The sequence below is a fragment of the Tursiops truncatus genome, chromosome 2 (genome assembly GCF_011762595.2).
Source record: "Tursiops truncatus isolate mTurTru1 chromosome 2, mTurTru1.mat.Y, whole genome shotgun sequence".
In the NCBI taxonomy this organism is placed as follows: domain Eukaryota; kingdom Metazoa; phylum Chordata; class Mammalia; order Artiodactyla; family Delphinidae; genus Tursiops; species Tursiops truncatus.
Window position 1 is genome coordinate 27,672,232 of NC_047035.1, and position 16,331 is coordinate 27,688,562.

Here is a 16,331-nt window from a genome sequence, read left to right on the forward strand (position 1 = left end):
TATGCTAATCTAAAGGGGAAAAAACAAAACAAAACAAAACAAGGGCTTCCCTGGTGGCGCAGTGGTTGAGAGTCCGCCTGCCAATGCAGGGGACACGGGTTCGTGCCCTGGTCCGGGAAAATCCCACATGCCGCGGAGCGGCTGGGTCCGTGAGCCATGGCCATTGAGCCTGTGCGCCCGGAGCCTTTGCTCCGCAATGGGAGAGGCCACAACAGTGAGAGGCCCGCGTACCGCAAAAAAAAAACAAAAAAAAAAGGAACGTGGTTTTTAACAAGTTGAGAATATTGTAGGTAAAATTAGATCACAGTAAACTGACGGGCTGGACAGAGTCTTCAGGATTTTAATTCCTTCCCCTGCTTTTGGTAGGTATGTAGAGTGTATAACCAAGACAAAAGTCAATGATTCTATCCTTATATAGATGCCTTCTGGGATGGAGAGTTCATGTTGTGCATACCCTAATTTAGGAATCTTAAAACTTTTGTGGTCAGAAAGTCCTGTCTCATACTAAATTCTCTGATTACATATTGAGCTTATTTCTTCTTTTATTCTATTGGAGATGAAAAGCTACCTGGCACCTTCTTAATAACATGATTCGCTTGAAAGGCCTTTTGATCACCACGACAACATTTTCAGCCTGTTTCCCCTCCATTTTTTACTTCATGAGTCTTTGCTTTGTGTTCTACCTTGTTTCAGGCATACCACGAAGTCCCCTACACAACCTCCTTTACCTTGGCCAAACAGTTGTCCTTTTATAAGATCCGTACAATTGCCCCAGGCAAGACTCACACTGCTGCTATTGATGGTGAGTTGATGTACGACTGTGTACACAGGCCTTAGTATTTCAGGCTCTTTTATTCTATCAAGTAGTAGTGCTTCTTAACTATATGTACACATTCTCCTGATTTCCCCCATCATCCAGTATTATCTCATTAACCAATTGGGCAGTCAAATAAATGTTTTGTTGGTAATCATTATAAGTATATAATCAATACGTTCCTTAATGAAAATACCACACCTATAATTTCTGGCAACTGCTATTTGTATTTAGCACCATCTATAAGTTTTCTAAGTTAAATAGTACCCATTTTCCACATTTAAAATAAAATATATAATATTGAATCACTTCCTGGGTCTAATTGGTCATAGTTCTAGATGCCCTAGCTGCCCTAGGTCCAGGATTGTGTAGCTAGCTTTATATTTGTATACTCTAACAACCAGAAGCTAGTCTATGGGACTCTGCATTGTCTGCATTTTCCCTCTGTTTCATGACCCATTTGTACCTGGTTATTTATTTTTGCTTCTGTCTCAGAGCGAGGCCGGCTGCTGACCTTTGGCTGCAACAAGTGTGGACAGCTGGGTGTTGGAAATTATAAGAAGCGTCTAGGAATCAACCTGTTGGGGGGCCCCCTAGGTGGAAAGCAAGTGATCAGAGTCTCCTGCGGTGATGAGTTTACCATTGCTGCCACTGATGGTGAGTCTGTACATGTTATTTCAGGCTTTCTGGATAGATGGCTATATTTTAATTTTTGCTTGCAAAAGAGGTGGACTGGTTATTTGTGTAGCTGGATCATATGTTTACTTTTCTATCTGTGTTAAATTGGTGGCCAGTTTTTATGCCTATGGAGCTTCATTAACTTTTCATGTGTCCAACATAGTGATTGCTGTAAAAAGGTCAGATTTCTAGAAAATGGCAAGTTAGTACTCTTAAATCCCTACTTTTTTTACTTTAACTTTTTTGGTACAATGTTTTAAGAATTATTAAATACTTATATATATACCTTGCCCAGTACCATGTTGGTTCCAATAAATGTTGGGTGGCTAGAGAGGAGAACAACATAATTTAACCTTGTTCCTTGGTTGGGGTCAGCTACACTGCAGTGATGTCTTTAGGGACTGCTAAGGCTTGAAGGGCTATATACCAGTGTTTCTCAACTTTCTGAATTGGTCTAATGGAATTTTCTTCTCTCTTTCCTCTCAGCTATTTCTTCTCCTCAGCATCCTGCTCCTATCACTTCTCTTCTTTATCGCAGCTTCTGCTAGCCTTCACTCCCTTTCCTCTTTCTTATGCTTTCTTTTTTTCTTTTTTCTGTCTTCCTGTATCACCTTCTAAACTCTCTTGATTATTGTAGCCACTTCTTTCTTGTGACTTTGTGAACAACAAAAAAACATATTTCATCTTCTTATCTTTTGACTCATTTTGGCTTTTTTTGTTATTGCTCATGCTCTGGGACGCCTTTGTTTTCTTTCAGTCTGTGTCTGTTACTTACACAAGAGAGGTCCAGCAATAGTGTCAGATAAGTGATCTCTTACCATATTTAATTAAGTGAACCAGCCTTCAGAGTAGCACATTAACCTTCCCTGCTTGTCCCAAAACAAGTGGTTTTAGGGAACAGACTGGTTAGTTCAGGCTAGATAAATGGAAATGGTACCTAGAAAGACAGAATCAGGATGTCACTGAGGATTAAAAATAGTATAGCAAGTTCAGTAGCACTTTCTGACAGGTCCTCAGAGAGGTAATATTTCTTCAGTATCTGTGTACTTCTCAAGTTAAACTTCAGAATGACGAGTATAGAATTAGACTCTGTGTCTGGGCATATTACCTGTTGATAAATGTTCCTCTACTCCTTTGAACTGTACTTGATCACCTCATTCACATAGCAGACATAAACTGAGTGTCTACTATGCTCTAGGTCCTCCTTTAGGCTCTGGGACTATAGAAGTGAGTCTCAGTAAAAATAGAACCATTGTATGATCCAGCAATTCTACTCCTGGGCATATATTCGAAGAAAAGGAAAACAGTAATTCGAAAAGATACATGCACCCCAGTATTCATAGCAGCACTATTTACAATAGCCAAGACATGGAAGCAACCTAAGTGTCCATCAACAGATGACTGGATAAAGAAGATGTGGTACATATATACAGTAAATGGGATATTACCCAGCCATTAAAAAGAATGAAATTCTGCCATTTGCAACAATGTGTATGGACCTAGAGGGTATTATGTTTAGTGAAATAAGTCAGAGGATGGCAAATACTCTATGTTATCACTTATATGTGGAATCTAAAAAATAAAACAAATGGATGAGAATGACAAAACAAAAACAGACTTACAGAGAGAGTGAGAACAAACTAGTAGTTACCAGTGGGGAAGGAGAAGTGGGAGGGGCAAGATAGGGATATGGGGTTAAAAGATACAAACTACTATGTATACCATAAATAAGCACCAAGAATATATTGAACAGCACAGGAAAATATAGCCATTATTTTATAATAACTTGAAATGGAATATAATCTATAAAAATATTGAATCACTATGTTGTATACCTAAACTAATATAATATTATAGATCAACTATACTTCAATTAAAAAAAAAAGTGACGGGGCTTCCCTGGTGGCGCAGTGGTTGAGAGTCCGCCTGCCGATGCAGGGGACACGGGTTCGTGCCCCAGTCTGGGAGGATCCCACATGCCGCGGAGCGGCTAGGCCCGTGAGCCATGGCTGCTGAGCCTGCGCGTCCGGAGCCTGTGCTCCGCAACAGGAGAGGCCACAGCAGTGAGAGGCCCGCGTACGGCAAAAAAAAAAAAGTTTCAGAAAGCCCCTGTCCTCAGGGAACTCACAGTCTAGTAGGGTAGGGGAGACATACATATAGACAGATTAGTGCAGTCAGGTAGGTTCAGTGCCATGATTGTAGTATCCAGGTCTAAAGCCTGGAGTGTCCAGGGCACAATCCTCTCCCTTTTTTTTTTTTTTTTAATATTTATTTATTCATTTATTTGGTTGCACCAGGTCTTAGTTGTGGCAGGTGGGCTCCTTAGTTGCAGTTCCCGGGCTCCTTGGTTGCAGCATGTGAACTCTTAGTTGTGGCATGCATGTGGGATCTAGTTCCCTGACCAGCGATAAAACCCGGGCCCCCTGCATTCGGAGCGCAGAGTCTTATCCACTGTGCCACCAGGGAAGTCCCTCTCCCTTTATTATCTAATTGAGCTTATTACCTTAAATCTTCCCTGTGCACTGATAGCTTTAATTACTGTACCTGACTTCTAGACTCACTGATTCAACAGTCCCTTGATTTGGATGTCTAAAGATAAAGTGGCTTTATAGCCCGGTCTTCCCAGGTTGGTCCTGATTCATGCCTACTGTCCGGGCTTAATCATTAATAGCACCCCCTTTTCATTAAAAAATGCCCTGATTTGGATAAGAGGTAATGGGCATCTCAAACAAACTTACTGTATTCAAAATCAAATTTCCGATCTTCTTTTCAAACCTGTTCCTCCTGCAGCCTTCCTGTTTCAGAAAATGGCAGCTCTATCCTACACCCCATGTCCCATCCATTCACAAATTCTATAGATTATCCTCAGAATATATCCAGCCACTTTTTACCATCTTCACTATTACAACTGATCTCCCTGCTTCCATCCTTGGGCCCCTGCAGTCAGTTCTCCTCATGGTAGCCTAGGGGATCCTTTTAAATACCTACTGTTCAGAATCTCTACTAGTTTCCTATCTCAAACAGTAAAAACCAAAGTCATTGGAATGGCCTGCATGACCCAGACTCCAGTCACCTCCTGACCTCTTCTGTGGCCACCGTCCCCTCCTTTACTTTGCTCCAGCTGCAGAGGACTTCTGTGTTGTGTTTGTGATACATACTTTGCACTTTGCTATTCCCTCTGCCTGGAAAGCTCTTCCCCTAGATATCCACCTGGTTCTCTCCCACTTCAATCAGGTCTCTGCTCAAGTATCAACAAGTACTTCTCTGACTACCCTGTCTAAAGTAATGATACCCTACTATTACTGTTTATTTCCAGTTTTCTTTATTGTTTATCTTCCTTCTTAGCACTTAATGCTACCTGAAGTAATTTATTTATCAGTCTCTTCCCACTAGAATGTCAGTTCCACAAGGGCAGCAACTTTGTTTTGTTCTCTGCTCTCTTCCTAGCACCTCAAGCAGTGCCTGTCATGAAGTAGATGCCCAATAATTATTCGAATGAATGACCAAAAATGTTGAATGAGTGAATGAATGGATGGCAGTATGTAGGAGCGGTGGTCATTTTTACCTGGGTGGCATCAGGAGTTGTTTAGGCTTTATATAGGGGAATAAATAGCTTTCCCTTGTTTTGTACATGGTGGAAAATCTTTTTAGCTCTAGGGCATAAAGATGGGAAACCCAAAAGAGTTGGGAAGCCAGTGTTCTGTTCAATTGTCTGCTGTTTAATTTTTTTTGTCTAGATAATCACATTTTTGCCTGGGGCAATGGTGGTAATGGTCGCCTGGCAATGACCCCCACAGAGAGACCGCATGGCTCTGATATCTGCACTTCATGGCCTCGGCCTATCTTTGGATCTCTGCATCACGTCCCAGACTTATCTTGCCGAGGCTGGCACACCATTCTCATTGTTGGTAAGGGTTCCATATGTGTTGGTTAGGATGGCTTTGACAGAGGATAGACCCACACCTAAGTTACTAATGGTCACATTCTGGCAAACAGAAGTGTCCTGAAGAAAAGAAGCTACTCGTGTAAGTCTTAATAATTGTCAGTGATACCATATCTAGTGGTAGGAATAGAACATTGTGTGCTGTCTTATGATAACATAAGGGCTCTGACCCCCTCGCGGTAGAATTTACTTCTAGTAGTCCACTAATTAGTTTATCTGTGCTCATGCTTTTGTGAGAAACATACAGTACACCTTTAAAAAGAAACTAAATCATAACTGCCTCCTGCATAAAGATTCCTTTGTTATGAACAAATTATAAAGGTCTGTGTGAAGGTTTACAAGTTCATTCTTTAGGTCAGTGGTTCACAACCTTGGCTGTGCGTTAGAATCCCTTGAGGAGTTTTTAGAAATCCCATTGTCCTGACCAATTAAATCAGAACCTCTGGGGTGGGACCTAGGCATTGCTACTTTCTAAAGCTTCCCAGGTGATTCCAAAGAATAGTTAAGGTGGAGAATTGCTACATAGTTGAATATAGAGTAGCTATTGGTGCTTGGCTTATAATATTTTTATCTGGTATGAGAGATAGCAGTTATCTCCTAGATTAACTCCCTATCCTAGGCTGTCACTTTTCCTGTCTCTGGCTGTAAACAATGCTTACCTACTGAATATTTTTCCTCAGAGAAAGTATTGAATTCTAAGACCATCCGTTCGAATAGCAGTGGTTTATCCATCGGAACTGGTAAGTAGCAGTATCTCAGATACCAGTGGTTTTCTGAGGTGTGAGTCTTTGGGTTGAATTCCGTGCAGTCTCCCAAAAAAGGAAATAGGAAATATCTCTGGGAAATGAGGAATACAGTGATCAAGAGGGAAGGTCATAGTTTGGTAGATTTCACAATAAGTTATGACTTCTACATTGCGGTCAGAGGGAGAGTACATCTTTGCCACCACACATGTGGGAGTAATTACGTGGCTTGCCCAACATTGTATTGTGACTTACGTACTGTTCCTTTCCTTTCAATGCTAGGGGCTATGGGTTCTGTCTACCCTTTACTTCCATAGTGTTCCCAGGGGTATTCCAGTCTACAGAAGTAGTCCTTCAGAATAAGCCCTTAGAATTAAAAGTTGGCTGAACTTTCAATGTAGTTGGGAAAATCAGCCCAAACCTCTCTAATACTTTTCCTTTGGCTGCTTTCTTCATGGTTGTCTTATTTGGGGCCATGCTAGGAAATTGAATCTGTGTTCCTTCTGGTTTTCCATTTGCTAGGGTACCTGTAGTCTTTGATGTCTCAGAACTGGATTCTGATGTTTTGTGCAATCAAAACAGATGAAGCCCAGAATGAAAGCAGACTAATCCTCCAAAAAGACAGTTGAAAATCTGATCTAGACTTGTTGAGCTCTAGTTTACACAAACACACATCATACCTTTTATTAGTTTCCTTTAGTAATCCATTGCTCAGCATCTGTTTGTGCATATTAATATCTGTCACAAATGATAAAATACCTTTTTGCTAAGCACAGCTGTTATATTAGAGCTCTGTTTTACTAGAACAGTATTTAAAGGAAAACCTTAAGATTAAAAGCACATGTCCATTGTCTGGAAAATAGAAACTCTGTAAGGGCAACGATTTTTGTCTTTTTTATTCAATAATTTTATCCACATTGCCTAGAAGAATGCCTGGCAAATGGTAAATGCTCAGTAAATATTTGTTGGTTGACTATGTTATAACCATCCAATGGAATATTATATGTGTTAAAATGAACAACATCTACAAATATTTCCATAATGTGAAATGTAAAAAGCAAGTTGCAGCAGACTACATGCCTTTTTATAAAGTTCAAAAACAAGCAAAATAAATAATATATTGCTTAAGGATACCTAAGTATGTGATAAAGTTTTTTTTTTTGCAAGAAGAAATGAAAAATACAAAATTAATCAGAGTAGTTATATATAGGTAGGAGGCCAGAGAAGGAAGGAATTCACAAGGCAGATGGAGCAAAACAGGTATTATTCTTGTTCAGCCCTGTCCCATAGCTCTTTCTGCGATAATGGAAATGTTCTATGTCTGTGCTGTCCAGTGTAATAGCCACCAGCCACATGTGGCTGTTGAGCAGTTGAAAGTGGCTCTTGCGACTGAGGAACTGAATTTTTCATTCTGTTTAAATTTAAATAACCATATTTGGCTAATGGCTACCGGATTGGAAACTAATTGTACTTTCATGTAGTAGATGCATGTATGGTTATTTTGTTAGGCATCAAAACTTACACATATGTTAAAAATAGTCTTAATGTGTATGTCAAATGTAACATAATTTTTAAAAGCCATTTAAAACAAAAAAGCAAGCTTAAGAGGTTATTTTGGCATCTACAGTTCTGCGGCTTTGGTAGGATCACAGTGTGGCATAGTCAGTCCTCAAGCCAGGTTAGCTGGTGATCGTAAATAAGCTTTTACACTTAACTTTAGAATATACCATGCAATTTTTTTTTCTTTTAGCTTTGGCAAATTACTTTCTTAGTTATATTTTTCTTTGGCTCATATTAAAGCTCAGTGTCATTTCCTGACTGTACATCAGCTCATCTTCATTAAATGTAACTTGGAATATGCTGCATGATATTTAAAGAACCAGCCATCATATTTTTAAAATTCTTACGAATAGTCATTAAAGAATTTAATGAACTTAATGGTTGAGGACTTCTCCATTCAGGGGTTTCCCCAGAAAGGGAGTTAATGGTGAGTTTATCTGGCAACTTTAAGAGGTGTTTGGCTCAAATGTGAAAAAGCTTTGTATATAAGGTGAACCTCTATGAAGGATACTGGAGTCTGGGTATATCTGTTAAGGCCTGGATGCTGTGGTTGGGGTGAGTATTCAGTAATGCGGTAGAACATTGATAATCTGCTGTGGACATAAGGATAAGCAAGTTTGGAAAGTAGAAGTGAATATTGCTATAAAGATACTGATACACAATACCTTGTATAAAAACTAAAAATTTAGTCCCAAGTATCTGATTTACACTGTTGCTGTTCTGCTTCACGCAACTCTAGGAACCTCTCCGGGGGTCGGTGGGGCTATCAGATGGTAAATCTTGCTGCATAGCAAAGCTTTCTATTTCTGTGCTGTGTATCTGTCAGTGGTTCAGAGCTCTAGCCCAGGAGGTGGCAGCGGTGGCGGTAGGGGAGAAGAGGAGGACAGTCAGCAGGAATCTGAAACTCCTGATCCAAGTGGAGGCTTCCGAGGAACAATGGAAGCAGACCGAGGAATGGAAGGTTTAGTCAGTCCCACGGAGGCCGTGAGGATCAGTAGTGGGGCCAGCAGCTCCTGTCCTGGCTGGCTTCGAAAGGTAATTCCTTTGGTAGAGGTACCTCTGTAGGGACTAGAAAGGATCTGTTTCCCATGTCCTATCCAAGCGTTTTGCAGCAGGCATCTAGGTTTCTGATTTCTACCTGAACTGAAGTGACCAAATCTCTAATCCTTTTTCTTCCTGACAAGAAAAGGTATAAGATGCGCTCATACCTGTATTACTTAAATGAATGGAAATTAATGCAGCCTTCCTTGAAGGCAGTTTTTGTAATGCATGCATGCAAAGGTTAAGCTTCTAGATTTTGTACTGTGGTTCGTAGAAGTAGAATATTGGGGCAATTGGAATGCCTTATGGTAGAGAAATGCTTAACAGTGGTTATCTATGAGTGATGGAATTACTGGTGATTTTTATCATCTCCCTTTGCCCATCTGTATTTTCACATTTTCTACAGTCAACATTTATAGTTAGAGAAATTTTAAATTTTGTACCCGCCCCCAACCAAAGAGAGAACGTGTAGATTTAAAGCTCCCTCTATAATAAGATTAAACTTGATAGCTACATAGGAATACGAATGGAGGAAGCAGCACACAGTTCTATCTAAAGCTTTAGGTCAGCCTTTAGCAACCTGGCAGTTGGCCTCACTGCCATTACCTTAGAGCTTCCCAACTTACTGAATAGGCTGTGTAGACTGAGTGTGTTAGAGAAACATGTCAGACACTCCAAAATGTTCTTGGATTTGAGTTTGAATTTGCTTCACTGTTCACTCCTCAGAGGAAGGAATGGCAGGATGTTGACAGGTAGGGCGAGCTATGTTGTAACCACAACTGTCCTGCTCCACTAGAGGGTGCTGATGTCACGACAGAGTGAAAGCTATAGCAAGAAGGGAATTTGGTCGAAAGTAAATGGCTCAAACAGAACTGATGAGATTCTTTCTTTTATACATAGGAGCTGGAAAATGCAGAATTCATCCCTATGCCTGACAGCCCATCCCCCCTAAGTGCAGCTTTTTCAGAATCTGAGAAAGATACTCTGCCCTACGAAGAGCTACAAGGACTCAAGGTGGGCTCTGAAGCTCCTTTGGAACGCAAGCCCCCAGAAGGAGCCTGGGTAACTGAGCTTTTGCCTTTAAATCACAACTAGGTAAACAGTGGCTGTAAGCTCTGCCCACTTCTCCTGGCCTCACTGTCTTCCCCTGTAGCTTCATTGGTTTCCCAGCTGCCCAGCATCAACTCATACTGTCTGTTCAGTAGTGCTTAAAGCCTGTATGCAAGGCGAAACTGATTTCTGTGGAAAAGTATCTACCCTTTCACATTTCTGATAGGCCCCCATCTTTCTATACCAGATGATTGTCTTTCTTTTCTCTCTGCCTCAGAAGTACCAAAACTGAAATTCCAAAATTCAAATCCAACTTTTCATGACACTGCTAGGGTAGGTTGGAGGTTCTAAATGTAAGTAAGAAATAATACTTGTAGTCTACTGGGGGAGCAATGCATGTATACCTAATTTTGGTAGAAATCAAATTGTGGTAAATATCTCAATAAAACTGTAAACCAGGGATCATCAAACTTTTTCTAAAGGGCTACATAGTAATTATTTTAGGCTATGCGGACCATACAGTCTCTTGCAACCATTCAATACTGATATCATAACACAGAAGCAGCCAAAAATAATGCATAATGAATGGGCATGCTTATGTTCCAATAAAACTTTATTTATAAAAACAAGCAGTAGGCTGGATTTGGCCCATGGGCTATCATTTGTTGACCCTTCCTATAAACAAAGTACAGTAGAAGAAGGGAGGAAAATCCAGGCTAGGATAATTGAAAAGCTTCCCAGAAGAGGAAATAAAGCCTTTGAAACTTCAAGGTAAACATTTTAATTCCTCTGTCAGTTAGCTGTCTTGAATTGTTTTGGCGATCCTATTTACTGAACACCTCTTAAATCTCTTCTAAAGTGTAATCCACTACATTTCATGAATATTGACCCTTTGAATCATGGTACCCTCACTGTGATCAGAAAGACTTGTTCCATCTGGGAAGATCCCACATGCCGTGGAGCACATAGAGTAGAGTGCGCCACAACTACTGAGCCTGCGCTCTAGAGCCCACAAGCCACAACTGCTGAGCCTGTGTGCCACAACTACTGAAGCCCGCACGTCTAGAGCCCATGCTCCGCAACAAGAGAAGCCACCGCAATGAGAAGCCCGCGCACCACAACGAAGGGTAGCCCCTGCTTGCCACAACTAGAGAAAGCTGGCGTGCAAAAAAAAAGAAAAAAACTTGTTCCGAACCAAATTGTGCATTCTCTCACTTCAGCATTTTAAATAGGAAGATATCAATGACTTTAAATTTTTTCACAAAGTTCTCCAAAATAGATGATTATTCTTTTACCTTACCATAATGCAGACTGAGGCACTGAGAGTTCTCTTGCTCTGTTATGTTAGAGCCAGGTTCTATTGTAATCCCAGCAGTTTTCAGTTTCTCTTCCATTTACTTTGTGTATATGTGTTTTATATTGTTACTTTAAAAGTAAAATCTGGTAGCACTTAGAGGACATTTGGATTGGGGAGCTGTAGCATCCGGGCAGAACCTCCTATGACCCTTTTCTCCTGTCTCTCTAGCCACCTCGGCTGAATCCCGCAGGAACATGCGCTGGGAAGGGAACACCCTTGACTCCTACCTGTGCCTGCAGCACTCTGCAGGTGGAGGTTGAGAGATTGCAGGGTCTGGTGTTGAAGTGTCTGGCTGAACAACAGAAGTTACAGCAAGAAAACCTTCAGATTTTTACGCAGCTACAGAAGCTGAACAAGAAATTAGAAGGAGGGCAGCAGGTGAGAGCATTAAAAGGATAATTGAATTTTTAATTCTGTTTTGAAGAATCACAGAAACAAAACACCAGTGCCTGAAATAGGCTTACTTCTTTGCAAGTACTTACCTTTTGATGATGTAATGTTTGTAATTAATCCCAGATGCTTGGTCCTTCTTCAGGCACCTGGATTAAATCATTTCATCACCTAACTTCCATTGTATATTTGTTACCTTTGCTTTTTCTTCTACTTATTATGAAAAACTTTAAACATTACAGTTCAGTGGACACCCATACATCCACCATCTAGGTTCAACCGTTGTTAACATGTTGCTGTAATTATTTCAAATGTGTTTGTGTCTGTGTATGTTTAAAATATGTGTAGGTATTTATCTGTGTATTTGAAGTATGAGTGTATGTGCATGTATATTTTTTCCTTTTTCTTTTTTTGCTAAACCATTTTCAAGTAAATTATGAAAGTCATGACATAGCCTTCCTAAATACTTTATTACACATATCTAAAAATAAAGACGTCATTCTTCTGGAGAACCACAGTACTATTATCACACTTAACAAAAATAACACTAGTATTCTCAATTCTCATCTAGTACCCAGTTGATACTCAAATTTTCCCAGTTTTCCCATAAAAATGTCCTTTATAACTGTTTTTATTAGACCAGAAACCAGTCAAGAACCCCCTTTTACACTATTATGTTTCTCATTTCTTTTAATCTAGAACAATTCCATCACCACTTCTACCCCCCTTTTTTTTTTAACATTTTTAAATTGTTTTGTTCAGTGATCCATACTTCCCTCACTGATTTGAAAGATCACATTTAATATATTGTAAATATCCACATACACACGGGTTCATTTTTAGGATCTCTTTTCTGTTGCCTTGAGCTATTTAATTAGTCCTATTTAAAATACTAGAGTTTTGAATGCCTTGATTCCCAGTAAGGAAAGTCCTGTGCTCCTTTTTGTTCTTTTCTGGGGTTACATTGGCTATTTTTGCACATTGCTTCTTCTGTATGAATCTTAGAATTCCTCAAAAGTGAAGTTTCTCAAAACTCCCTTTGGTATTTATATTGGAATTTATTAGATTTGCTTTGAATTATATCTTTATTTGAGTAGAGTTGACTTGTCTGTAATGCTGAGTCTTCCCAGCCTTGAATAGTTATTTATTCAAGTCTTCCTTTATGTTCTTACATAAAGTTTTATCATTTCTTAGAAGTCTTGTGCGATTATTTTTGTTGTCATCTACTCCCGTTTTTAAAAAAAATTTCCATGGCATTGGTTTGTTGAAGAAACAGGGTCAGTTGTTTAACAGAATGTCCTACATTCTGGATTTGCCTTATTTTCCTGAGACATTGCTTATCTTATTCTTTTGTCACCCTGTCATTTCTGTAAACTGGAATTTAGACTTAAGGCTTGATTAGGTTCAAGTTAAAACATTTTTGGTAAAAATACTTCACCGGTGATGCTGCTTGCGTCGTTTTTTTGTTGTTTTTTTTGGGGGGTTCGCAGGCCTCTCACTGTTGTGGCCTCTCCTTTTGTGGAGCACAGGCTCCGGACGCGCAGGCTCAGCGGCCATGGCTCACGGGCCTAGCCACTCCGCGGCATGTGGGATCTTCCCAGACTGGGGCACGAACCCGTGTCCCCTGCATCGGCAGGCAGACTCTCAACCACTGCGCCACCAGGGAAGCCCCTGAGTCGTTCTTAAAGGGCCATAGTATTGCTCTATATAGAGTGAACTAGGTTAGGGAAATACTGTCAACCTTGGCTTTGCCATTTACCAGGTTTATGTGTTTGGACAAATTACTTTGTTTCTCTGAGCCCTGGTTCTCACCTGAAAGAAGAAAATAGTTGTTGTATGGTTGTTTTGAGAATTAGATGAAATAATGTCTATGTACTTTGGAACGTAATTTGGAAAGTAATATACACACTTGAAGTAAGCATGGAGTGATAGGCAGCTGTAGGAGGGAGGAGGATTGTTTTGCCTAGGGCTGTTTGAGTTTTAAAACTGAAGAGTTCTGCATCCCAGAAAATCCTGCGGTCCTGGGCAAACCACGACACTTGGTCACCCTACCTGCAACAAATGTACAGGTGTGGACTTTATCTAAGGTCCTATTATTAAGGTAGTAGTATGAGCTTCTCACAAAACCATGGCTACACATTCTTAGAGGTGGGCATTGAAAATCTAGTCCTGAAATGCTGTAACTAGGTGGCAATGTTGTTAACCTGGAACTGTGTTTTATCTGGACAGGTGGGGATGCATTCCAAAGGAACTCAGACAGCAAAGGAAGAGATGGAAATGGATCCAAAGCCTGATTTAGATTCAGATTCCTGGTGCCTCCTGGGAACAGACTCCTGTAGACCCAGCCTCTAGTCTCCTGAGCCTGTATAGCCTCCAGGAAACTGGAATCCAAAGACCTTCACAGCACACTTACTGAACGCAGAGAGCGCTTTCCTGGCTTCGTTCACTTGCAGACAAGGAGCGCGAGGCGGAGGCTCTGAAGCACTTTCCATGTACACTTGGAGAGTAGCATTGCCTATTAGATAGGATCTAGGAGTGGTTTTGTGTTGGAGAATGGAAGGGCCCCATGGCCCTGGCTTTGTCCTCAGTGACTGCCATAGCAACAGCAGCTCTGTACCTCATCTGGTGATCCCACCTTTGAAGAGGAGACACAATGCTCACCTTAATTTTGCTGGTAGCAGCTTACATCCCACTTACCATTTTCACCATTAATTGGAAGCTGCCTTGGGAATTCAACACCAGGCATTGCACCTCTGGGTGGAGGAGGTTAAAGTGTAAAGCTGGAGTGGGCTGGAACCAGGTGTGGCCCATCCAGGGTCATCTGGAGAGTGGTGAAGTGTTCTAAGCCCTCTCAGGAGCCTTAGTCCAGGAAAGTATGTCTGGTGGAGTCAATCTCCAGCTTGTTTTCAGAAAGTTCAATTATTTTGTGCAGCTAAATGCTTGAGGAGGAGCAGTGGGCTTAGGTTGCTTTTCCTCTGAGGGTTGAGTGAGACTTCTTCAGTGAGGAGTAGAGAAAGAAGGGTAGGTCCCTCCTCGTCACACAGCAGGAGTGTGAGGCTGTGGCCAACGCAGGGTGGGATTTCCTAGCTTTGGAAGATTCCTCTGAGAGATGAGGCGTCTCGTAGAGAATTGAGTCTGTGGGGCAGTAAGAATGGACTTCAGAGGAAACTGTGAGGGGAGGCCCTCCTTCAGCTGCCTCTACTCGGTGTCTTCGAGAGGGCCTAGAGTGACTGAGTCTTCTGCCCCTGAGAAGACTTCTTGTGCCTCTGCCTTCATGGCTCTTAGGGTTCTGATCTTGACATCAGCAGCTCCAACCGCTCCCTTTCTGTATGTCTAGTCAGTGTGTTTCCCCTTTTGGTGTTTTATGAAGCCATGTCAGTGAATCTGTATCATCTTTCCTACTTGAGTGGCCCAAAGCCAGCCCCCAGACCAGGTAGTCCCTGCAGCCTAGCAGAACAGGAGGAGCCTGCCAAGTGAGAGGAATTTGGCTGACAGCTCCCTTCTGATCCCCGTGTCTTCATGTCCTTGTAGACAGGAGCAAGCTAGCTTTCCCGGAGAGAGAAAGTGTCCTAGAAACGTTTGATGGTTTTACTTAAGGATGTGAGCGTTGTGTTTCCACCTAGCCTTTAGTATTTTGAGTCACAGGAGCTGCCTTGATGAGTCTCATATCCTACCTCCCTAGAAAGAGCTAAATTAATTTTTGTTTCATTTTTCCCCAACCAAAAAATGAATGTTTGATATCTGTTTAATATTTTGGAAGGACCTGTGCAATGGAAATTATGCCATTTCCCTAAAACTGGTGGTGTAAAGGCTGCTGCTCTGGGAAAACCCCTCAGCTGGGGATGGGCAACTCTATTCAATGGGATCTTCTTTGGTTTAATATTCCCATTGTTTTCTCAATTCTGGGAAGCCTAGTACAATGGTACTAATGTAATCACTGAAGCCTTTTCTTAAAATAAGGGAAGGGGCCAACCCTGGGTTAAAGTTACAAGTTCTGGGGACTTGGGGTTTGCAACAAACCCTAACAATGGGTTTTGATTCATCATGTAAATGCAACTTCGATTTTTTTTTTTTTAAGGACTGACTGGCCTTTCACGTTCCTGTATCCCTCATGCTCACCACCTCAGCAGGCCTGAGAGGCAGGGTCATTTTGGGTGTTAATCATGAGTATTGCTTCTGCCATGGAACCGAGGAACATGGGCATGTTGCTGAGACTATGGGATGAAAGTGAGCACTGAAGGGAGGGTGAGAGCTGGGCTCTTGGTCCGGAGGGGAAGTCACTCTAGCAGTGGAACGCTGGGGTCGTTTTCTCTAGCACGTTCCCTTGGGAAGTCTGGGTTTGCTGTTAATCTGGCTGAGAATCTAAGTTCTGTGCCTTCGAGACAATTCGCACTTTGCCAAATTGTGCCTGGGATAGCCATATGATTTTTCCCACCAAAAAGCTACGCAAACAGAAACCAGTTCAAAGGTGGTAGCCATGCATCAGATAAAAAGTAAAAGGTGAGGCAGCAGAAATGCCTTTGAATGGTTTTCTGTAGCTGATTCTCTTAAATTGCAACCTACTTTTCTTCTTTCTGTAGTGCTAGGTGTTTTAAGTTTTCCAGTAGTATTGCTTTTGAGTTATAGTATAACCTGAGTTACTCCTCTGCTCTGACATTGTTGCTGAAGAATTAGCTTATTGTTAGCCAGATGTTTGAAAGGTTGAGGGTGGAGTGGTTTGACATTTCTGTTTTAAATAAACATTTAAACTCTTAA

The 16,331-nt window shown here is 41.2% G+C and overlaps 1 protein-coding gene across 3 annotated transcripts in view; it reads left to right on the forward strand.

Moving 5' to 3' along the window:
* NEK9 (NIMA related kinase 9) overlaps positions 1-16,331 on the forward strand; it is a 37,578-nt gene extending 21,247 nt beyond the window's left edge. For 2 of the 3 annotated variants that reach the window (XM_019920916.3, XM_019920901.3), the window contains 8 exons: positions 694-802; positions 1,310-1,471; positions 5,230-5,400; positions 6,116-6,175; positions 8,565-8,773; positions 9,680-9,841; positions 11,355-11,564; positions 13,806-16,331. In XM_019920916.3, the coding sequence (XP_019776475.1) occupies positions 694-802; positions 1,310-1,471; positions 5,230-5,400; positions 6,116-6,175; positions 8,565-8,773; positions 9,680-9,841; positions 11,355-11,564; positions 13,806-13,928 (1,206 nt within the window). In that variant the 3' untranslated portion in view covers positions 13,929-16,331. The remainder of the gene's footprint in view (positions 1-693; positions 803-1,309; positions 1,472-5,229; positions 5,401-6,115; positions 6,176-8,564; positions 8,774-9,679; positions 9,842-11,354; positions 11,565-13,805) is intronic. The other variant, XM_019920905.3, reaches the window with a different exon arrangement.